The sequence below is a fragment of the Dromiciops gliroides genome, chromosome 3 (genome assembly GCF_019393635.1).
Source record: "Dromiciops gliroides isolate mDroGli1 chromosome 3, mDroGli1.pri, whole genome shotgun sequence".
NCBI lineage: Eukaryota > Metazoa > Chordata > Mammalia > Microbiotheria > Microbiotheriidae > Dromiciops > Dromiciops gliroides.
This window is the reverse complement of record NC_057863.1, coordinates 474,042,795-474,064,251: the sequence shown is the minus strand read 5'-3', so window position 1 is coordinate 474,064,251 and position 21,457 is coordinate 474,042,795. Positions and strand designations below refer to the sequence as shown.

Here is a 21,457-nt window from a genome sequence, read left to right as displayed (position 1 = left end):
AGACACTTAACACTTATTGGCTGTGTGACCCTGGGCAAGTCACTTAACCCCAACTGCCTCACAAAAAAAAAAAAAAAAGAAGTTAGTGAAGAGAGAGTTGGTATAGCCAGAGAGAAACCCTTGCTTTTCCTACCAGTCCATGTGAAGTCCCTCACCACACCAAAGTCCTGGATGGAAAGGGGACACCCCCCCCAACACCCCCCCCCCTTCTCTGGCTCCTGCCATCAAGCCTGTTCCACAGTTTCAGTCAGCGAACCTCCACTTCCTAGTTCCTGTCTCCCTCCCTGAAAGGGGAGGTCCTTCAAGCTGATTGGTTGAGAGTGGTCTCTTGCCAATGTCAGTAGTACACCACCTCTGAGAACAACACGTCATTCAGGGCCAGCCAGGTGTAGTCTCCCTCCAATCACCCTCAAGTAGGTACTTAGTCAGTTTCTCAGTCTCACCCAATTCAAACAATTCTAAATCAATCCTCAGGTGGGACCCCTGGGCATCTGCCAAATCCTATTATTTTATCACAAACTGTAGGGTGGATTGGAATTAGGAGAAACTGGAGTTAGGGAAACTACTTAGAGCATAACTGCAATAGCACAACCATATGGCCATGGGGCTCTGGACTCTACTGTCACGTTGGGAATGGAAAGGAAGTGTACTGCTAACTGTATGTGACTCATTCCCTGAGCAGAGATTTAAAGAACACATTGGCAAATAAGTTACCTGTCATCTATTGGAAAAGAATGTTTTTATGATCTCCTGAATCATTGCCCAAGAAAGCCATTTTTTTTCTTCATGAAATTTCGTTTCAGCATACTCCAGAGTTTTCTGTGAGGTTTGACCTTTGGAGAGAGATTTTGTGTGTGGGAGGGGCAGAGGGAGAAGAGGCCACTCAAGGGCCACTCTTGGGTGGGTAGAAGGGAGAAGCCACTGGACAATACAGCTGGTTTATGCCACAGAACAAGAAGAAAGTGGAGGTTGGGCAGTGGGGAGGGGTAATAAAGCCTTTTGGTCAGTGGAAAGTGGGGCCTCTAAAAACTTGATTTTAACGTTTCCCAAATTACACGAGAGACTGAATATTGTTGTCAGCAGTACGATTCCCCTACTGGGAAATTTTGACTTTAAATTGCCTGCCAATCTCTATTTGGTATGTCCAAGAGGAATCATTTATCACTTTTATGAAGCCACTGAAAGCAAAAGGAGAGAAAACAACTAATTATAGAGAGAGGGAATTGCCCTCATGCTAAATATATATTGAAGAGTGCAACTGATTGAAGGCCTGATGTGTAAAATACAGGTTCTGATGAAATAAATCCAAGACAAGCCCTGAACAGGATGTTTTTGCTTGTCCTCACTAACCAGGGGTAGAGTTTCTTTCCTAAAGCCCACCCCTTTTGAGACAATGCCTTTTTGCCTGCACTTCTCTAGTAGCAGCCCTTTCCCACCAAGGGCATTTTCAGGACAGTGACATAGTCAGTGACAAACAAACAAGATCTATTCTCTGGGTACCACTATGTACAGGTAGGCAATTGTATATTCTATGCCGATGATGATTTGTCTGCTTTGTGTTTTGTAAATTTGGAAGCACTATATAAATGTGACAGTATTAGGATAGCCTTTTCATCTGTAAAATGGGTAACCCCTCACATTGTTGTTTTGAAGGTCAGATGTAAAAATAATAATAATAACTGACATTTTCACAGAGCTTTAAGGTTTCCCAAGCATTTCACAGATGCTAGCTCATCTTTGGAACTTCCCAACAATCCCATGAGAGAACTTACAATATTATCAGATGAGGGAACTGAAGCTAAGTCAAATGGCTGGCTCAGAGTCACACAACTGGTGAGTGTCCAAGGTATGTTTTAAACCTAGGTCATTCTGACTCCCAACACGAAACTCTTGTCTACTCTGTGAGATCAAGCTGCCTCTCATAAATGCAGCTGAGTGCTTTTAAAATCTTAAAGTGCTTTAACATTTGTTAAAATGTTTGTTATTATTATGATTGCTGCTACTTGTAGTTTGGCACAGGCTAACACGTAAATAAAGCTTTTGCAGCTATTTCCAGTTTCTGCTTCCCATTTCTCTTTAATACCCTCTAATCTAATGGCAGAGTTATTTGTCTATCTTTGGTCATCAAAAATGTAAGGTTATAGAATGCTTCATGTACACTTCTTTTATATATATACTAATTTGTATCATCATTATTTGTGCAGATGCCATATTCTTAACTAGACTCTTGAGTTTCTTGAGGTCAGTGACCATCTTCTATCTAAACTTTATATCTCCCCCAGTTCTTAGCAGAGTGCTCTCTAAACAGCAGGTGCTTAATAAATGTTTGTTGACTTGAACTAAATTGAACAAAATGTCTTTTCTGTATGGATCCCAAATGCATACTGAATTTCTGTGTCAAAATTGTCTCCCTGAATACACCTGATTCCTAATCTAGAGGTTTTTCTAAATTGTACCCCATTAGCAGGAATCTCCCCATACTAGCCTCTGAATTCCTTCTTATCTTATCCTCTCCAGCTTTCCTATTTTTTGAACTCACACTTTCTCTAAAATGTAATCTATATTACCTTCACCATTAACTTTCTTTTTTTTGTGGGGCAATGGGGGCCAAGTGACTTGCCCAGGGTCATACAGCTGGTAAGTGTCAAGTGTCTGAGGCCAGATTTGAACTCAGGTACTCCTGAATCCAGGGCCAGTGCTTTATCCACTGTACCACCTAGCTGCCCCCCATCATTAACTTTTACTCTTTAGTGTTACTTAATCTTGTTATACCAATCTTCCATTCTGGACCCCTCCTCTGGAAGTCATTTTTGCCATGTCTATTATCACTTCTCATTAAAAAAATGTGAACATGAAATTTCACATCTCTAAAAAACAATTACATTTGAATACTCTTCTTTTCATAAGATTAGAGGTTCTTATTTCATTTATATTTGGAGATAGGTTTCTTTTTTTCCTTAATTCAGAAATACCAAATAAATGCCCCCCTGGTGCTATCTACTGGGAGTAACCAATTTGCTTTTATTATTGCTACAAGAATGTCTAATAACTAAAGAAAATGAGTAACTCATACCGACAGAATAGTCACAGGCATACTATTTGTCTCAGAGAAAACAGTTGACTTTGTGGGAAACTGCATCCAATAGGAAATGGTGCTAGATGGAGAGAAACAAATGTGGTCTTTATATTCCAGAGAGTGCAGTTGAGGTCCCCCAAGAGAATGTAAGGTTAATAAAAGAGATAGTAAAAATCAGTTGAGTTTTTCTTGAAGGAAGTTCATAGGAGGTGTCAATTTAACCCAAGGGAGCAATGACACTGATTATTTTCCAGAGGCTTGACAGAGACCAATGTCTAAGCATATTTTCTGAAGTGTAGTTTATTTTCCAAGTCACTTAACGTTCCTAGGCCTCATTTGCAAAAAAAAATTGTGCGTGGGCAACTGGGAATCATCTCAAAGGTACCTTCTAGCTCTAATACTCCACAGTTCATTTTTATACTTTTAATATATTAAGGACAAATCATTTGATGATCTATACTTACTTAAATGAGTCCATGATTTACAAATGAACCTTTGGAACACAACCAGTTTTTAGGTTGAAGACTCCTTTCATATGAAAATGGAATCCTGAAAGAGTACATAATATTGAAGATTTTTTTTTTTTGGCCTGGAATAGGATGTTGAAAATGTCCAGTTGGGTGTCATTAGTCTTTAGTCATGGCATGGTTAAGGAATGGGGATGAAATGGAGTGAGAGGCTGGCCTTTGTCAAATTCCCCTTCCCCTCTTGTCTGTCTTCTACCCCCCAATAATTCCAGAGCAAAAATTCCTGAAGAGTTGTTGACATTATGATATTGACACTAGTGATTATCAACATACTAGTAATCATCTCTTTGGTCTGATGCTTTTTCTGGACAAGAGGTAGGCCCCAGGGGATCTTTTTCAATAGAACAAAGTTATAGGATGAGGCCTTTGTTTTGGTTTTGAAGGTATCTTCCTCTGGAAAGTATACAGAGTACCCCAATACCATTTCTGGGACCTTGGTTATGTCTTCTCAATGGATACCCCATCAAACCTGCCCTGGGTGCTTGTCTTTTATCACATGGAAGATGATTGATTGCCATTTTGGCATTTGATGGTGATTATTTGAATTCTGGTTTGTGTAACACTGAAACACCCTTGGACTTGGGCCTTTGAAAATAGTAGAGAGGAGTCACAGACGGCTGAGAATGCATAGGAAAAAGGGAGGGTATAAGGAATAAAAGAAGTTGGGGGAGGGGAATGAGGAGAGAAAGATGTTATGCACAGATAATAAATTTGGGAACAGGAGAGGAAAGAAGAGGGTTCTGCTTATCCACACAGCTTTCCCTAGGCAGAAAGAGAACTAGGAATTCTGGAACCTGGGGCAAAGTTGGAGCCAAGGTAGGGGGGAGTATAGAGGATAGTACAACTTTTTCTTCAGAGGCCCTTTATTGAATATAATTTTATTGCATTGTGGTTCATAAAATATATTTTTAATATGTCTGCTTTTTTGCTTTTTTGTGGGATTATGCCCTAATACATGATCAATTTTTATAGAGGTGCTATACAGAGGTTGTAGTATGTATGTATGTATGTATGCATACACAGACACACACACACAGACACACACACACACACACATATATATATACATATGTGTGTGTGTACTCCTTTCTACTTCCATTAAATAATCATCAATAGTCTATTATATCTAATTTTTATAAAATTCTATTTGGGTCCTTAACTTCTTTTTTGTTTATTTTTGGTTAGATTTGTCTAAGTTTGAAATGGGTACATTGAGGTCCCCTACTATTATAGTTTTGATGTCCTTTTCTCTCTGTAACTCATTAAACCTTTCTTTTAAGTATTTATATGCTATGCCATTTGGTGGATATATCTAATATTGATATTAATTCATTGTTAATGGTATTTCTCAGCATGATATAGTTTCCCTGCTTATCTCTTTTAATTGTCTGTTTTCTGGGAAAGAAATTTTGAAACAAGTATCTCTGATAAAGGCCTCATTTCTCAAATCTATAGATAACTGAGCCAAATTTATAAAGATACAAGTCATTCTCCAAATGATAAATGGTCAAAGGATATGAACAGGTAATTTTCAGACAAAGAAATCAAAGCTATCTATAGTCATATGAAAAAATGCTCTAGATTACTATTGATCAGAGAAATGCAAACTAAAACAACTCTGAGGTATCACCTCACACCTATCAGAGTGGCGATATAACAAAAAAGGAAAATATTGAATGTTGGAGAGGATGTGGGACAACTGAGACTCTAATCCACTGTTGGTGTAGTTGTGAATGGATCTAATCATTTTGGAGAGCAATTTGGAGCTATGCCCAAAGGGCTATAAAACTGTGCATACCCTTTGATCCAGCAATACCACTGCTAGATTTATATGCCAAAAATATCCCAAAAAAGAGAAAAAGACCTATTTGTACAAAAATATTTATAGCAGCTCTTTTTTTTGGTGGCTAAGAATTGGAAATCAAAGGAATACCCATCAATTGGGGAATGGCTAAACAAACTGTGGTATGTGATTGTGATGGAATATTATTATGCTATAAGAAATGACAAGTAGGATGTCTTCAGAAAGGCCTGGAAAGATTTGTATGAACTGATATGTATACTGAAGTGAGCAGAACCAAGAGAATGTTGTACATAGAGACAGCAATATTGTTTAATGAAGAACTGTGAATGACTTGACTGTTCTCAATAATACAATGATCCAAGATGATCCCAAAGGACTAATGAAGCATACAATCCACCTCCAAAGAAAGAACTGATATTGATTGAACACAGACTGAAACATGCTATTTTTCACTTTCATTTTTTCTTTTATCCAAGTTTCCTTGTACAAAATGACTAATATGGTAATGTTATACATTATTGTACATGTATAACCTATATCAGATTGCTTACCACCTCAGGGATGGAGAGAGGGAAGGAAGGAGAGAGAAAATTTGCAACTCAAAACTTTAAATAAAAATCTTTATTATTTAAAAATACTCTTTAAAAATTAAGTTTGTTTTTGCTATTGCCTTGTCTGAAATAATGACTGCTAATCTTGTCTTCTTTACTTTAGCTGAAGCTTTAGCAGATTCTACTGTAGTTCCTTATTTTACTCTATGTTAATCTTCATATTCAAATGTGCTTCTTGTTGGATTCTGCTTTCCAATCAATTCTGCTATCCTCTTCCATTTATGGAGGACTTCACTTCATTCACACTCCTAGTTGTGATTGCTAATTCTGTATTTCTTTCCATTTTATTCTTGTACTTTTTATTATTTTTCTTTCCCACTCTCTCTTTACAAAGAAGAATGCACTCAGCATCAGTTCTCAGGGTTTAATGCAATTTGCTTCTGACCCCCTCCCTTCTCTTTCTCTTGCTCAGAGCTCAATCACAAGCTTTTTATCTTTTTCCCCCTTTCATTTTCAACTTCCTTTTCCAATCTACTTTCCATGGTTAAAGTTTGTTTTGATTATGACTAATCTCCCTCTGAATCTACCCTCCCTCTTATTCTTCCCTGTCCCTCCTGTTTCTCTGTTGAGTGAAAATTTCTGTACCCCAACATGTAAATGTCTTCTTCCCTCCTTTGACCAGATTAATCTAAAGTGGGTTTCATGTATCACCTACTCCCCTCATTGAATCTCCCTACCCTTTGTTTTATAGATGAGGAAACTGAGGTCCAAGGAGCTGAAGTGATTTGCCCAGGGCCTCACAGCTAGTAGGTAGGTGTCTGAGGAAGAATTTTAATCTAGAGCTTTCTGATTCTGAGTCCAGGGACTGTGATCTCTCCACTTCACCATGCCATCCATATCTTATGATACAGGTAAGTAAACAAGTTCTTTGACTCCAAATACAGTACTCATCACTGAAAGCTTACTCAGTACAGTCACTCTCTTATCTCTGTATAACACTTTTTGATCTTCTTTCAAAAATACATGGAGGGGCAGCTAGGTGGTGCAGTGGATAGGGCACTGGCCCTGGAGTCAGGAGTACCTGAGTTCAAATCCGGCCTCAGACACTAAACACTTACTAGCTGTGTGACACTGGGCAAGTCACTTAACCCCAATTGCCTCACTAAAAAAACAACCCCCCCCAAATACATGGAAATATTTTCTGCTTTTGCAAGGGGAATACACTAGTAACATTTCTAAGCAAACCTTCCACATAACAAACACTTATTATAGAGTTCTATGACTAGACCAGGGTGCTCAAGAAATAATCATCTGCTATCTACCATTTGTTCAAATAGCTTTGAAAAGCATTGCAAAATGGTCATTCCACTTTCTTTGTAAACTTGTTTTTTCTTGATACCATTTCCCCCCTAAGTACTGCATCGTTTTTAGTTGCCATCTGGTTCATAACTCTGGCCCCAGCATCTGTGCCTTCCAGGTCTTCAGGATTAGGGAATTTATTACAACAGCTGATGCCAGCCAGCCGTTGGAGAGAGACAGAGGGAGCTAGTGTAACAAGGAGTGGCTATATAACAAACCAAGAAAAAAGTGGAAACTTGAGGCTTTAGAGCTATGCCCAGGTCAAAAATAGTTTTAATAATTCAGAGAAATATGCTTGATCAGTAGCTGGGGTGACTTCATGGTCAGACAGATCCAGCTGGTGAGCCAAGGAATGCAGTTGCTGGCTTGCTGCTTTTTTTTTTTCCATCCAAACAAACACTGGGGCCATGATGCTGAGCCAGATGCTCTTACACACACTCCTGGTTCTGTATCGAATTTGCTTTGGCAAACTCTCCCTCTCCCTCTTGAGGAACAAAGCTGGTCTCATGGGCTAAGTGTTCAGAACCCTGGATCAAAACGTGTATCTTGATCAGTTACTATTATGTAAATATATGCTGACTGCTTTCTTCTTCCTTCTTCTCCATTCCCTCTGCCCATCATGTGAGATCCTATGCTAAACATATATGAAGCAGTTCTGATTCTCTAGCACCTTGCATTTTTACATGATTAGTATCGTATTTTTCTATTATTGCCTTCTCTATAGGTATAATTATGATTTTGTATTCCAACTCCCTCTTTATAAATGAGGAAGTTAATGCCCCAAGAGGATAACTAATTTGACTCAAAGTCCCACAGGTACTAAGTGACAGGGCCAGGATTCAAATCCTAGAGTCCCTATTCCAGAACTAGTGCTCTTTTCACTGTCTAACCTTTCTGTTGGGGAAGATGATGCATGAAGACTTGGACTAAATATTGAAATAATAGTTCAAGAGAACAACAAAAGAGATGTCATAGGGCTGTGTTAAACCTCCTTGTCAAGTAGAGGAGAAATAGTGTTAGAAAACAGGTATTCTCCATATGGGACCCAAGAACACCCAGAGTTTTTTGCTTATTGATTTATTTTATGGAATTTGACACTAGTTGGAAGGTGATGACATAATATCAATAAACAATTTTATTTCTGAATGGTTGGGTCAAACAGAGGATTGATACCTCTAGGAAAAATTGTGTTAAAAAGGTGGAATCATGCTTGTATGGTACATGATAGAAACTGAACAATTGTCTTTTGTTCTGGTCTGGACCTGACCTGTGATTTCATCACCTTCCCAGGATAGAAACTCCCTAGGCCTATGTTGATTCACAATTTATCTGTAACTTGTCTTAGTGAGTTGCCTAGGGGCACCAAAAGATAAAGATTAGAGTTCTAACCCTAATCCTGTCTGGAATTACTCCTGGTCAGGAGCTTGTATGAGCCACAGTAAGGACTAAAATTCAATTTTTCTGGACTCCAAGACTAGTCATCTACCAACTACATTATTTTTCCTTTCAAAAGTCCATATTATTTGTCAGCACTATCAGCAGATGACACAAGATGAAAATAAAAATCTTTAGAAATAAATGTCAGGGGGCAGCTAGGTGGCGCAGTGGATAGAGCACCAGCCCTGGATTCAGGAGTACCTGAGTTCAGATCCAGCCTCAGACACTTGACTTACTAGCTGTGTGACCCTGGGCAAGTCACTTAACCCCCATTTGCCCAGCAAAAAAAAAAAAAAAGAAAGAAAGAAATGTCAGCCAGTCAATAAGTATTTATTAAGTGTCTACTATGTGCCAGGAATTGTGCTAAGCTCTCAGTATATAAAGAAAACAAAAGACAGTCTCTGCCCTTGAAAAGCTCATAGTCTGATGTTTATAAAATATAAACAGTTATGTAAAAACAAGCCAGAAACAGTATAAATAAGAAATAATCAACAGAGGGGAAGTCATCCAGCTTTAGGCCCTGGAGGAATATTCAAATAAAGGTATACAGTAGGCAGTTGGTAAACACAGTCTAGAGCTCAGAAGATGTTCCCATGCCAAGACTTAAGGCAAGACCAGCTGGAGGAAGGGTGGGTCATCATAGCCCTGGTTCTGAAGCCTAGTGGAAATGATTGTAATTTCCCCTCTCTCCTTCCTTCTCTCCCCATTTTAAACTCAAGCCCAGCCAAACTGCTGAGGGATGTAGGGATGGAGGAGGGGGGTTCCTGGCTATCTGCAGTTGCAGAGATAAGGAGATCAAAGAGAATTATCAGAGCAATCTGAAAGTGGGCCAGGGAAGTTCCTTCTCCCAGAGAAAACACACACACACACACACACACACACACACACACACACACACACACACACACAGAGCATCTTAGTGAAAACACTCAGGGGCAAAAGCACAAGTGAAGACAAGTCAAATATAAATTCTTGCAGTTTGTTTTTAATGTCTCTTAGTAGACTAATTTTGATCTTTGATGAATAACCTGTACAGAACAATCAATTAACAAATCAATCAATAAAAATCTATCAAGTGCCTACTATGTGCCTGTCATGGTGCTGAGTGCTGGAACCATGTGTGTAGGTATGACAGACACTACAAAGGGACAATAAAGTGGGCTTATAATTAAAAAGGGGGAAGGAAAAGGGGGAGGCTAAATTGCTTTTGGGAACTTGCAAAATTTTTTTAAGGACCTCAGACTTGCTCTGAGACAGAGGCTCATTTTTTTTTTTTTGTGAGGCAATTGGGGTTAAGTGACTTGCCCAGGGTCACACAGCTAGTAAGTGTTAAGTGTCTGAGGCAGGATTTGAACTCAGGTACTCCTGACTCCAGGGCCAGTGCTCTATCCACTGTGCCACCTAGCTGCCCCCAAGAGGCTCATATTTTTATACCAACAAGTCTTCCAGTGTTGTTGTGTAGCAGTGAGGTATACTACTTACCGAGAATTGAAAATGAGTTAACACCTCTAGGGTAATAAAGTGCTGGTACAGCACTTTAGAAACAAGGAATTAGAAAGAAGAGCTGGATTAAAGGATGTGATCATGAAATATATGATTGTGAAAGAAAATGGTTGGTCACGCTTCTTCAGCAAGGGATGACCAACGAATAGCCTGTGTGTTACTTTGGCACCCTTGGGTCCTTGTAATGTCTAGAGAAAATGAGGAAAACCTCCTGAACACTGGATAGAATCCTCCTAACCCCTGGCAAACTCATGGGCAAATGTGGACAATACTCACACATGATGGGTGGTCATGGATGGGTGCAATTTGTGTCATTGTGTCATGCATATCAATGAAATTCAATAGATGCATTTTTAGTATGTGAACACTGAAGGCTAATGAAGTGAAGACCCTCTCTAAATGGTACTACATAAGTCCTTTCAAGGATGAGTTCATCATTCCCCTTGTGAGCCTACTAAGAGTTCTAAGAATTATATTTTCCTTGGAAAGCTATGGGGCCATTGAAAAACTCATCCATTTTGAAGACAATCTTATGTTAGCCTGAGTATGAAAGGCAATCATCTTCCAAAGAATGATCTTCTTCATGACTTTGGTGCCTTCACTTGTGCACTGGGTCAAGTGGTACCATTTTGAGCCAGCTGAGGATCTATCTCATGTTTCAGGGAAAATAGGGTCCCTTTCCAGAGACTGTATTCACATTGGAATTAAGGGGGATATCTGGGAGCAGCTAGGTGGTGCAGTGGATAAAACACCAGCCCTGGATTCAGGAGGACCTGAGTTCAAATCTGGCCTCAGACACTTGACACTTACTAGCTGTGTGACCCTGAGCAAGTCACTTAACCCAAATAGCCTCACCAAAAAAAAAAAAAAAAGAGGAATGACTATTGGAAAGAGATAGTTAGGACTGCACTACCCTATACCATAGGGTTGACTCAGCCTTGGCAAGTCCCCCCAGAGTCTATCTAAGCATTTTGGGGTGAGGGGTTAATGAAGAGCTAATGGATTGACTTCTTAGGTATAGCCTACTAGGTATAAAAAGGTTGGAGGAAATCACCAAGTGCTGTCTGATGTTGGTCAGGACAGTTCCTACCCTTGAGGAAAACAAACAGATTGGCAGAAGGTACTCAGAGGCAAAACTATGAAAGCATGCTGGATATGGAACAAATCAAATTCTGTGAAATAAAGATAAGGAACAGAGTAGGTCCAGGGAATCTCATTAGTCATGTCAGAGGATTTGACTGAATGGTTGTCTGATCAGCTATTAGTGTCCATTTGTACCAGATATTCATTTTCATCTCCAATTCCATCTTGCCCACCTCCCCAACCCCAAACTTTCTGTCCCAATTATTAAAGGAAGGATGCTATATCAGTAGCCAATACTGCAGGAGAAAGGCAAAGGCACTGAGTGAGAATTGTTTACTTAGAGATATTTGTCAAAGCCTACTCCAGTAGAGGAGACTGCCATGGAGTAGAAGGGTAGGTAGTGGCTTCGTACTTCACCAAGACACTTAGGTTTGGAATCAAAGAACCTGGGTTTAAATCCTACTTCTGTTCCTTACTCCCTGTGTGATCATGGGCAAGTTACTTAAATTACCCAGGCCTATTTTCTTTATCTGTAGAATGAGGATGATGGATTGAATGGTCACTAAGAGCACTTGCTTCCTAACCTAAATGTGTGGCCCCACAATCTTATGAAATGTAGATAGAAGAGATATGAGTCAAAGCTAGAGCCTTGGGGCATGCCCATGGCAAGGGGTTAGAAATAGAAAGAGGAGGACAAAGAAAGAATACCTTAGAGAAGTAAGAGGTGACCAAGAAGAGTGAAATATCTTAGAAGCCAAAGGAGAAGAAAGTATCAACAGAGAGGTGGTCAGCCACATCAGATGTTACACCAAAGAGGCCAAGGACTGAGAAAAGATCACCATGATCTTTGAAAGAGAAGTTTCATTTGAATTGCTACTATTGAACAGGTTTGTGTAAAGTTTTTCAAGACAGGGACATGAGCAGATTATGAGCAAGCACAAAACAGAATTCCTTTATATTTCAAGTCTCATTTAGTGAATATTCTCTTTTAGATGTCTACACACATGGAACTAAAAAATCAGAATTTCCCAATCTATCAAGAAAATCTAGAAGCACCACCATTGGGTTGGGGATTAGGGTCTAGAAAGGTAAATAAACTTCAGTGGGAAGATTGATGCCCATCCATGACAAGTATCAAATGCAAAAAAACAACTTTACAAAACCAACCTCATTTGTGCCTTCAGAGAGTACTTTGTTGATAGGAGTTCAGAGGAGCTGGCCAGGGAGAGTCATGTTCTTTAGCAATCACTCTCAGAATACACAAGAGTGAGCTCTGAGGCCCTTATATTAGATTGTCCACACATCTGCAGCTCCAGAGAGGCAAATAAAATTTTCTGCTTGTCCAGTTGGTTATGTTCCAGTGTAGTAATGGCTTGGTTTATATTGTTTGGGATCTTTTGTTTCTATCAGATTACTTGTTAGCAGAACTATGTCTTGACAGCTAGTGCCCCCAGTACATTCTGGTGGTAATAGATCACTTTAAAGGCCTGTGTGTATTGTAATATCAGCATCTAAAGTCAAATATTCTCTTCTACCCTTACATCAGTTCCTGTCTTAGATCACACTTTTGTTCTGAATAATGGCAATGTCCAATATGCCCAACTGCCTTTTACAGTCAGTCTACTTCAGAATGTGCTGATCTGCAAATTAGATTATATACTCTTGAATAATTAAGAACTCCCTACAAAATGTAGTAATGAGAATTTAGAACACTGTTAGAACAATAGCTAAAATAGGTCCCAAATGCCTCTTTAATAAATTACAGTCCCTTAAGATGTATCAGGCTAGGATATCAAAAGTAAAGATAATGATTTTTTTTTCTTTAAACTTTTGTTAATCTTCTAAAAATCAGTAGAAATAGACACCCCTTCCCTCTCTCTCTCTTTCTCTCTCTCTCTCTCTCTCTCTCTCTCTCTCTCTCTCTCTCTCTCACACACACACACACACACACACACACACACACACACACACACACATATCTGCTTCCCCTTAAGCTGAGGAATGCTATGGGGAGTCATCCCTTCTCACTCTTATAGAACTAAATGGTCAGTTTCTTTTAGATGTCATAAGAAAGGCAGTGTGGTATAGTGGCTAGAGAGCCAGTGTGGGAGCTATGAAAACCTGAGTTCATGCCCTGTCTCTGACATGGAGTGGCTGTCATAGTGCTTTGGACTACTCTCCAAGGCTATAGTTGGAGAAAAGGTGCCAACATGCACTCATATAAGGAGCTTCTTCATCTGGGAGTTTCTTATACTAGTCAAATCAGAGGTCCATTCCCTACATACCCTTACATGCTACCATCCTCATTCTCCCAACAAATATACTCCTTTTTTCTTTATTAGAAAGCAATTAAAGACCCTGTCTGTTTTTAGAACCCAAGTCATATTTACTTAAGATGTTTGCCCTTGGGGCTTAATCTCAAAATTCTTTCAGCAAAAATGAAACTCAATGAGGCCAAGATGTCATAAAACCTAACTAAATTTGTAACATTTTCATTTTGAACATGAACAATGTGTCTTGTTGCTACTCATTAGCTACACAGGCAGTCTTTATAAGAATAGAATAAGACTACAAAAAAGCTAAGCTGTGATCACTTTTCCTTTTTTAAATTGTGGAATTTGGAAAGTAAGTGGTTTGGAACCACTAAACACTTAAACCACTTGATATTTTTTAGTGGAATGAGTTCCAAAAGAGGCTTAAGCAAGTTTTTAACAAAACTTCATGTTCTGTGCCTATTCTGAATCTTAATAATCCGGTGAGAAATACTTTCAAAATGAAGTTGTAGTGGTTAACATGGCCTAGTGGATGGTAGGATAGATGTGATGTACATCTTGATATTGGTATTTATAAGTAGTTTTGACATCTGGAGGAGCAAAAAGGAAACTTTTGTGTGTGAGAGAGAAAGAGAGAGAGAGAAAGAAATTATTTTCCATAAGCATTTTATTTTTAGTTTGGGAACAACCTGACCAAATAGATAAGATCAGGCAGAAGTGAACTTCTTATACCCATCTCAGAGATACCAACTTAACCCAACTTCAGATTTCATCAAGAAATCAAAGAGATGCTTGTCTTTAAGCCAGTGGATCTTTGCCAAACACAAGTGGAACTTTTTTTGTTTGTCCAGATTCTTGACTTGTAACCCTCATTGACATATCTTTTAAGAAGTTTGTGGACTTCTACTTTAAAACCCTAAAATTTTAAGAGTTGGAAGAAGTTTGTGTAGGTCCAAAGATGTACAAATTCAAGTAAAAAAATGTGTAGAAAAAAGTATGCTCTCACTGGATCATGAGAGCATCATCCCATCTGGAGCCTGAGCTGGAAGGGACCAAAGAAGACATCCAGTCCAGCTCCCTCACTTTACATTTGAATTGAAGGTCTGGGAGTTAAATATCTTGCCTAAAGTCACACATGTAGTCAAACTACTTTCAATACAACTGATAAACTAAAGATCCTTTGATAAGACAAAAAAACAAATGCAATCATTATGTTAGTGTCAGCACATGGCAAAAACTTGGGGCTGTGAGGTCTGAGAAAATGTACCTCCCTCCTTTTGTTGGAGATGTGGGTTCAAACTCATTTTCAGAAATGGTCACTGTCAGTTGGTTTTGCTTAACTGTTCTTTGTTACAAAAGAAGGAGCACTAAGGGTAGGGCAGGGAGAAGAGGTCTGTTCTAAAATGATTATGATATTTAAACAAATGGCATCAAAACTTCTTTTAAACTAAGACATAAAGGAAATCAGATAAGTAGAGAGAAAAATATATTGGGGATAAATAAAAAACAAACAAAACTTTGAATACAATACAATACAATGCTCTTCAATAATTTTGCTCCCACGAGTTGCTTTGCCCAATGGAAATAAAAAGATGGTGATTAAGTCTTCATATGATGCTACCCTAACTAAGTTTGATAACAACTCAAACAATCAATAAGCACTAATTAAGTACATTTTAAGAGCCAGACAAAAAAGTCCCTGCCCTCAAGAAATTTACATTCTATCAGAATATCTAAGAAGGTGGGAATTTTTTTATTTCATGAAAAAATTACTGAATTTGCCTGTCAAAAAACAAGATAAAACTCAACAGAGAAAAATGTTAGGGGCTTATGCATGGGTAATAGGAGACAGGGTGGGAATAACTAGTCAGGTACAAGTACAAAAGAAAAATCTCAGGGTTTTTAGTAGACCACAATTTCAATATTGTTCAATAATAAAATATTAATTTTAAAGCTAACATAATAATGAAAACAATAAAAAGGATGCCTCAGAAGATCCCCAAAGTGTTTCTACTAAATCATTATTTCACAAAGCAAGCTCCTTTCTCTATCCCAAACTAGTTCAAATACATGAAGTTCTACTTACTTTGGGGCTCCATAACTAACAAAGTTTGTAAGGCACTTAGATTAGATTTAACGATTTCAATAATCACAGAAATGGCTACAAGTTTGGAAAATTAGATGGGTAAAGATGGTTCCAATACAATGCTCTTCAATCGTTATTAAGCAGCATGTAAACAAAATAAAAGAATGGGAATGATTTCATTTGGAAAAGAGAAGGCAGAGTGTTATGCAAATATGTAAAATTTCTATGCAGCAGATGGTGGCTGGTGGATCTGGTTTCTCCAATACCAGATGTCTCTTTCCTGGGACTTTGAGCAGCATGGAGTATACCATTCAACAGTGGAACAATCCACAGAGAGACAGCTGTGGATAGTATGAGCCTACTGGATGGACTCTGGGGATAATTGCTGAGAGTCAAGAGTTAACTGCTTACATACAACAGCTGATATCTCTCTGTTTACTATAATGGACTAGCCACTGTCTCATGAACAAGACAACAATCACATATTGTACTTCCCCCCTTCTCTCTTTGTGTTAAGAATTAGTTCTTTTTTACACATACCTACATACGCATACCATGATGAAAAAACATTATCAAGGCCTGTGCTATGGTTAATTGAAAGCAACACTAATGAAGCATACACAGTGTTATTTCTCCCTCATGATAAATAACATTGCTTTGGTGGTGCTCAGTACATTAGAAAGGATATTCTGTAATATAGACACTTACTTTTATCTTCGGTCGTGCTCCAGTTGGCATTGGGTTTGGCACAAGATCTAGATCCTGGGCACTTTTCTCCTTATTTCTACAAATTCCTTTGCTCTGTGGATCTCTATTAAGTACACTTTCCACCTTTTTAGAACTCTGTTCAGGGAGAGAGAGAGAGAGACAGAGAGAGAGAAAAGAAATATTGAAAGCATTTTTATTTAAATATCTTCCATTATAGGCCTGCTCCTAATAGTGACCAGGAGGTAATCCTGCCTTGTTGAAAGCAGGTCCTACAAAGCTAGAAAGACTCTGAATGTTGGTGCATCAACTGAAGGTGAATGTTATCCTGGAATCAGTCTAACAAAGTTTGGAGAAGCTCATGGCTTCTGAATGATGAATAATCCAACCATAGAATCACCTACCAAGTCACTGAGAGGTTGCAGACTTTATTGGTGGAGAACTAGTTACACCAGTGAAATCAAAGCCCCTTTAAGTACTGAAGAATATTGGTCAAACTTATAAGGCCCATGATTTTTAATTCAATTCAATTCAACAAGCACTTACTAAGCACCTACTATGCAATGGTCATTGTGCTGGGCAAACATATAAATACGCAGAGGAAATTGTTCCTCCCTTCAAAGAGAGCAGCTAGGTGGCAAAGTGGATAGAGGACTGGGCCTGGAGTCAGGAAGACCTAATTTCAAATTTGGCCCTAGGTTCAGCCCTCTGTTTGTTATGAGGATCAAATGAGATAATAATTGTAAATCATTTAGCACTGTGCCTAGCATACAATAAGCATTATGAAAATGTAAGCATCATATGTAACATATATGGTTTTATATATATATGCACATATATACAAGGTAAATTCAAAGCAATTTCTGAGAGTAATAATATGATAGACTGACTTTTATATCACACTTTAGGGATTTCAGAACATTTTGCTTATGTTATTTCATTTTATCTTCTCAATAACTCTGTGAGGTATGTGGTATTATAACCCCTACTCTACAGATGATAAAACAGAAGCTGAGAGAAATTAATGACCTGCCCAGGGTCATACAGGTAGTAAGTGTCTGAGGCAGAATTTGAACTCAGGTCTTCTTGACTACAAGTCTAACTAACATTCTGGCATCACGTAGGAAGCAACACTTGAAACTAAAAGGAAGTTAAGGATTCCAAGAGGCAGAAGTCAAGAGGGTCTATACCCTAGGTATGCCAAAGGCATGTAGGCAGGAAATGAGATGTACAGAAGGAACAGCTGACAGGTCATTTTGGCTGATGTGTATAGTATATGCATGGAATGGTGTAAATAGAAATGTTGATATTTCTTCCATCCATGTAGATTACAACTTATCTAAACTTGAGAAGAAATCTTCCTTGAATTGCTCTGATTGAGAGCAATTAGAGACATCAGGACTTTGCTAGACTGGTGTTCAGGCGACAGACATGTAATCCCACCTCTGAGCCTTACTAACTGCGTAGCCTGGGGCTCCCTGACATTCTTTTCCCCACATGTGAATGAGAGGGAAAGGGGCAGGGATAGGCATTTGTGTGTGTATGTATACATATGTAGATATACATCTGCATGTATAAATGTATACACATATATTCATATATGCACATATACACACATATAGCACCTCCTAGGTTCCAGGCACTGTGCTTGGTGCTTTACAAATAGCACTTAATTTATCCAGCTCCAGAGCTATGATCTTATAATCAACTGGCCACACCTTCTTGGTGTTTCCCAGAGCTTATGCTGTGCTAGTGTAGACCCTGAAAACCCAGATTTAACACACATTCTATGATGAGGCACTTGCAGGAAAATTTTGCTGGAAGATCAACTATAGAACTGTTTTTAGTTAATTCAATTAGAAAAATATTTATTAGTGAAGAGGGATGGTTATTAAGCATTTGTATGCTATACAGGGATTGTAATAAGTGATAGGGACACAAAAGTTTAAAAATGACATTGAATGAGTTCTCAAAATGCCTACAAACTAATAAGACTATAATATGTACAGAAATAAGAGTGATTCGTGGTAATAACAACAGTGGTTATAGCTATATATTACACAGTAGTTTAAGGATGGAAAAGCCCTTTACATAGCTAGGATGTGTTAAGGGCAAAGCAGAAATAACCTGACAAAGTACCATGGGTAATTTAAGAAGGGAGAGATCATTGTCATGTAGAGGGATCAGGGAAGAGTTCCTGGAGGAGGCACTTGAGCTGGACCTTGAAAAATGTAGGGTGCATCAAAATTTAAAAGCAACTAATTGCAATTAATTCAATTTAAATTGTGGAGAACAATGTTTTTCAAAATATTATTAGCATAAATATTCAGAATGGAAGTAAATAACAATAAGCTTTCAGTATCTTATTTTGCTTTAAAAAGTTTATCTTAAAAATGACAAGCAGGATGATTTCAGAACAACCTGGAAAGACATGAACTGATACAAAGTGAAGTGAGCAGAACCCGGAGAACAAAATTGTATGATGAAGAACTCTGAATGATTTAGTTATTCTCAGCAATACAATAATCCAAGATAATCCCAAAAGATTCATGATGAAAAATGCTATCAGAGAAAGAACTGATGTCTGAATACAGACTGAAGCATAGTATTTTCACTTTCTTACTTTTTTGTTCTAGTCTTCTTGAATAAATGACTAATATGGAAATATTTTTTACATGATTGTATATGTAATACCTATATCAGACTGCTTATTATCTTAGGGGGAGGAGAAAGAGGGAGGGAGGGATAGAATTTGGAACTCAAAACTTAAAAAAAAGAATGTTGAAAATTGTTTTTATATGTAGCTGGGAAAAATAAAAAAATTCTTAAAAATAAAAAGTTTCCATATTTAAAGTAACTCCATAAATAAATATAATAAGGAACAATTTTAAAAATTGAAAATATTTGTTAAATGCATTGTAAGTGCAAGGTGTTATAGATAATACAAAGGTAAATAAAATACTTATGTTGTGTTAAAAAAAAGTTTCTCTTAAACTAATGGGATCATGAGGTCCCCAAATATAAAAGTTATTGACGAAAAAAAAAAAACCCTGAAAGAAAAAAGGTGTAAAACAAAGGCATGATCAGATTCTATAGTGTGCATCGTTTCCTCAAATAATATATTAAAAATCTCACTCAAAGCTCTTTTAGCTGTCAATAGAAATTATAGTATAGGTAAGGTTTTCAATTAAAAAAAATATTTTTTTCAATTACATATAAAAACAATTTTTAACTTATTTTTTTAAAAATTTTAAATTCTCTCACACTCCCCCACCCCCACTGAGAATGCAAGCAATTTAATATAGGTAATGCATGTACAGTCATGCAAAACATATTTCAGCATTAGTCATGATGTGAAAGAAAATACAGATTTTGAGGGAAAAACAAAGGAAAAAAAAGAAAATGTAAAAAGTATGCTTTCTGTCTGCTTTCAGACTCCCTCAGTTCCTTCTTTGGAGATGGATAACATTTTTCATCATAAGTCCTTCATTGTATTGCTGAGAATAACTAAATTATTCATAGTTGGTCATTGTACAATATTGCTGTTACTGTGTGCACTGTTTTCCTAGTTCTGCTCACTTCACTTTGCATCAGTTCATATAAGTCTTTCCAGGTTTTTCTGAAAGCATTCGACTTGTCATTTCTTATAGCACAATAGTATTCCATCACAATTATACCACAACTTGTTTAGACATTTCCTGTTGGTGGGCATCCCCTTAATTTTCAATTCTTTGCCACCACAAAAAGAGCTGCTATAAATATTTTTGTACTAATAGATCTTTTCCAATTCCAAAGAACTCATGATGCAAAATAAGTTCTCTACATCCAGAAAAAAGGACTGTAATTTCTGAATGCAGACTGAACCATACCATTTCTACTTTTGTTTTTGTTTATTCTTTTTTGAGTTTTTTCCCTTTTGTTCTGCTTCTTCTTTCACAACATAACTAATGCAGAAATATGTTTAATGTGATTGTACATTTTTCTGTCTTGGGGAGGGGGAAGGGAAGGAAGGGAGGGAGAAAAATTTGGAACTAAAATCTTATGAAAACAAATGTTGAAAACTATCTTTACATATAATTGTAAAATAATAAAATACTTTTATGATTTTTTAAAAAAAGGTCTTTTATATTGATCTCTTTGAGATACAGACCTAGTAGTGGTATTGCTGGGTCAAAGGGTAAACACAGTTTTATAGACTTTTAGGCATAGTTCCAAATTGCTTTCCAGAATGGTTGGATCAGTTCACAACTTGACCAACAGTGCATTAAAATTCCAATTTTCCCATATCCTTTCCAACATTTGTCATTTTCCTTTTCTGTCATATTAGTCAATCTGATAGGTATAAGGTGGTACCTGAGAATTGTTTTAATTTGCATTTCCCTAGTCAATAGATTAAGAGCATTTTTTCATATGACTATAGATAGCTTTGATTTCTTCATCTGCAAACTTCCTGTCCATATCCTTTGACCACTTATCAATTGGGGAACAACTTGTATTCTTATAAATTTGACTCAGTTCTCTATAGAAATGAGGCCTTTATCAGGGAAACTTTATGTAATTTTTTTCAGTTATGAATACTATATATTTCCCCCTGTTTATCCTTCTGTCTCATTTCACGCTGTCCCTCCTCAAAAGTGTTTTGCTTCTGACCACTGCCTCCCCAAATCTGCCCTTCCTCTTGTAGGATTATACTTAATTTGCTTGAAAGACCTCTGTTTAAATATTCATTTTTCCTCTTGTAGGGTTATACTTAATTTTGCCAGGTAGGTGATTCTTAGTTTTATTCCTAGCTTCTTTGCTTTCTGAAATGTCATATTCCAAACTCTCTGAGCCTTTAATCTGGAAGCTTCTAAATCTTGTGTTATCTTGACTGTGGCTCCATAATATTTGGGTTGTTTTTTTGTGGTTGCTTGCAATATTTTCTTCTTGATCTGGGAACTCTAGAACTTGGTTATAATTTTTTTGGAGTTTTCATTTTGAGATTTCTTTCAGGAGATAATTGATGTATCCTTTCAATTTCTGCTGGTTATAGATTTTCTGGGCAGTTTTCCTT

At 37.6% G+C, this 21,457-nt stretch overlaps 1 protein-coding gene across 1 annotated transcript in view; it reads right to left on the bottom strand.

The window, feature by feature from the left end:
• STARD13 (StAR related lipid transfer domain containing 13) overlaps positions 1-21,457 on the bottom strand; it is a 681,455-nt gene that overhangs the window by 482,367 nt on the left and 177,631 nt on the right. The window contains exon 4 of the mRNA XM_043992799.1: positions 16,408-16,542. Within this exon, the coding sequence (XP_043848734.1) occupies positions 16,408-16,542 (135 nt within the window). The remainder of the gene's footprint in view (positions 1-16,407; positions 16,543-21,457) is intronic.